The sequence below is a fragment of the Limulus polyphemus genome, unplaced genomic scaffold (assembly GCF_000517525.1).
Source record: "Limulus polyphemus unplaced genomic scaffold, Limulus_polyphemus-2.1.2 Scaffold11070, whole genome shotgun sequence".
Taxonomy (NCBI): Eukaryota; Metazoa; Arthropoda; class Merostomata; order Xiphosura; family Limulidae; genus Limulus; species Limulus polyphemus.
In genome coordinates this window covers 7,190-9,819 of record NW_013676680.1, presented here as the reverse complement: position 1 = coordinate 9,819, position 2,630 = coordinate 7,190, and the positions used below count along the sequence as shown (strand labels likewise).

At 34.8% G+C, this 2,630-nt stretch overlaps 1 protein-coding gene across 1 annotated transcript in view; it reads left to right on the top strand.

Moving 5' to 3' along the window:
* Positions 1 to 1,322: 1,322 nt before the first annotated feature.
* Positions 1,323 to 2,630, top strand: part of LOC106476633 (protein phosphatase 1H-like) — a gene marked incomplete at both ends in the record, with an annotated part of 7,571 nt that continues 6,263 nt past the window's right edge. The window contains one exon of the mRNA XM_013937277.2: positions 1,323 to 1,673. Coding sequence (XP_013792731.2) covers positions 1,323 to 1,673 — 351 coding nt within the window. The remainder of the gene's footprint in view (positions 1,674 to 2,630) is intronic.

The window sequence follows — 2,630 nt, the reverse complement described above, 5'->3', positions numbered from 1 at the left end:
GGCTTTAAGATATTTAAAAAATTATCTATTGATATTTTCAATTTAGTTTAGAGGATGGAACAGCCAAGATGGACCAATAGGTCCCATGTTGTTCCAAAATATTATGTTTTGTAATGGAGTCAAGTCAAACTGTACCTGTGTTGCTAATGAAGTGGTCAGTGTGCTGAACTTTGCTTTTTCATTTTCACATTAACTTTGATGATAACTCTTGGTTATCACAGAACGACTTGGGTTAGTTAAGTTGGACAAATATTTAGCCACATGCAAGGTAATGTATTCAGGTTATCATAATTTGGATCACGTGTTTAATATAGATGGGAACCCACTTAATAGTGTGACTGAAGAAAAAGTCACTTGGCATGGTGGAACAGTGACTCAAACTATTAAGAAACATCTGATGCTAGTAATATTGAAGCTAATAAACTTGAGTGAATGTATAGACATATTGACTAGATGTACTTCTGCAGGATGTCCAAAAGCATTCTATTTCAAGAGTAAAAACGAAACAAAATTAAGAGTAACAAATATTTTTGTTTCTTGCTTTTGAAGTTCATATATCATTCTGTGTTGTAGCCTACAGAGTGTATAATTCTTCTCATGATTCATGGCATGTAGTTGCTTTACTGACATTGTGACAGTAATGAGTGCAACTTTAATTGCCCCTTATGTGATGTCATTTTAGTGTTTGCTGACAGACAACATGCTACTGTATAGTGGTGTGAGTGGTTAAAACAGGCTTTGCCCCTTTTCAGTGAAATTACCGGTCCAAACGGGTATTTATCTATACAAATTACTACTTAGGGCATCACTTGAAATACTGTATACAGTTTTGATCTCCTTATCTAAGAAAGGATATTGACTTATTGGAGAGGGTTCAGGGGAGGGTATTGGAATGGTTTGGAGGATGGAAGGGCTATCTTATAGAAGATAGGTTAAGATCTCATCGTTTATCTTGGGAAAAGAAAGGTAAGAGATGATCTTATTGAAGTTAAATAGATGATCTAGATTATAGATAGGATAATGGCCTCTGATTTATTCTAAAGAAATAGGACAAAAGAACACAAGTTTAAGATTTGGAAAAACACTGGCTTGTCTCCAGTTAAGACTATTTTATTTTCTAATGGGGTGATTGGTTTAGGGAATGAGTTGCCATCAGCAGTAATGTATACTAGCCCTTTACAAGAGTTTAAAAGAAAAACAATGATTTCCCAAAGAAATAATTTGGTTTACGTTTGTACTGTTTTTCGAGGGTGGAGAGCCTAGAATAACTTAATGATCCTGTTTGTTATGTTAATATTGTTAATCAATGTTAAGAATAATGTATTAAAATTCAACAGTTAATTCAAGCTTTACATGTGAAATACCATTTTAGGGCAATCAATGCTGGTAAGAGTGTTAGAAACGAAGACCAAGCAACATATTATAAAGGTACCTTACGTCGAGTGGTTGTAGCAGGAGTAACAGCACATACAGTACCAGTATCCTCCACCTTAACACCTAACATGCCTGTACCTCCTGCATCTGGCAAAGCAACCAATACTGAACCAGTAATTATTGCAACAGTTTCTGAAGCAAAAAACTCGAGTGAAGCTGATCAAACTGTGTCTACAATACAGGGTGATAGTATATTTAGCACTCCACCATCTACACCCGAAGCTCATAAACGAGAAATGGTAAGAACACTATCTTTAACTAATTTGTAAGTAAAGTATTAGTGAATTTAAATATTAAATTCAGGTATCTGTAGAGAGCATGTGATGTAATAAGTAAACAATTAGAAGCAAGTTTGTGTGTTTGGAGAGGAAGGGAGTTGGAAGTCAAACTTGTTGGAAATTCAACAACTAGAACATAAGATTAATACAAGGGAAAATTTTAATATTCAAGGGTGTTCTTGCACATTCGCCTTTCAGAAAAGTAAAAATTTAATCCCACCCTTTATTTTTCAGAAATCATAAGTTGTAAACTATTGTAAACTACAGGTCTCCTTTACTGCTGATATCAACTTGTTTCATAAATGAGCCAGTACAGGTCTCCTTTACTGCTGATATCAACTTGTTTCATAAATGAATCAGTACAGGTCTCCTTTACTGCTGATATCAACTTGTTTCATAAATGAGTCGGTACAGGTCTCCTTTACTGCTGATATCAACTTGTTTCATAAATGAGTCCGTACAGGTCTCCGTTACTGCTGATATCAACTTGTTTTATAAATGAATCAGTACAGGTCTCCGTTACTGCTGATATTAACTTGTTTCATGAATGAATCACAAAATAATATGGTCTTAACTAGAGCTTTACTTATATTTTCCAAACCATAATCTTTAAAACTTTAATAACATCACCCCTTTCTTTTCTCAAGAGAAAATAAGAAACCCTTCCATCTTAGGAATTGTTCTTGTATCCTCCTCTGAACCCTTTCAATAAGTCTTACCCTTCCATCTTAGGAATTGTTCTAGTATCCTCCTCTGAACCCTTTCAATAAGTCTTACCCTTCCATCTTAGGAATTGTTCTAGTATCCTCCTGTGAACCCTTTCAATAAGTCTTACCCTTCCATCTTAGGAATTGTTCTAGTATCCTCCTGTGAACCCTTTCAATAAGTCTTATCCTTCCATCTTAGGAATTGTTCTTG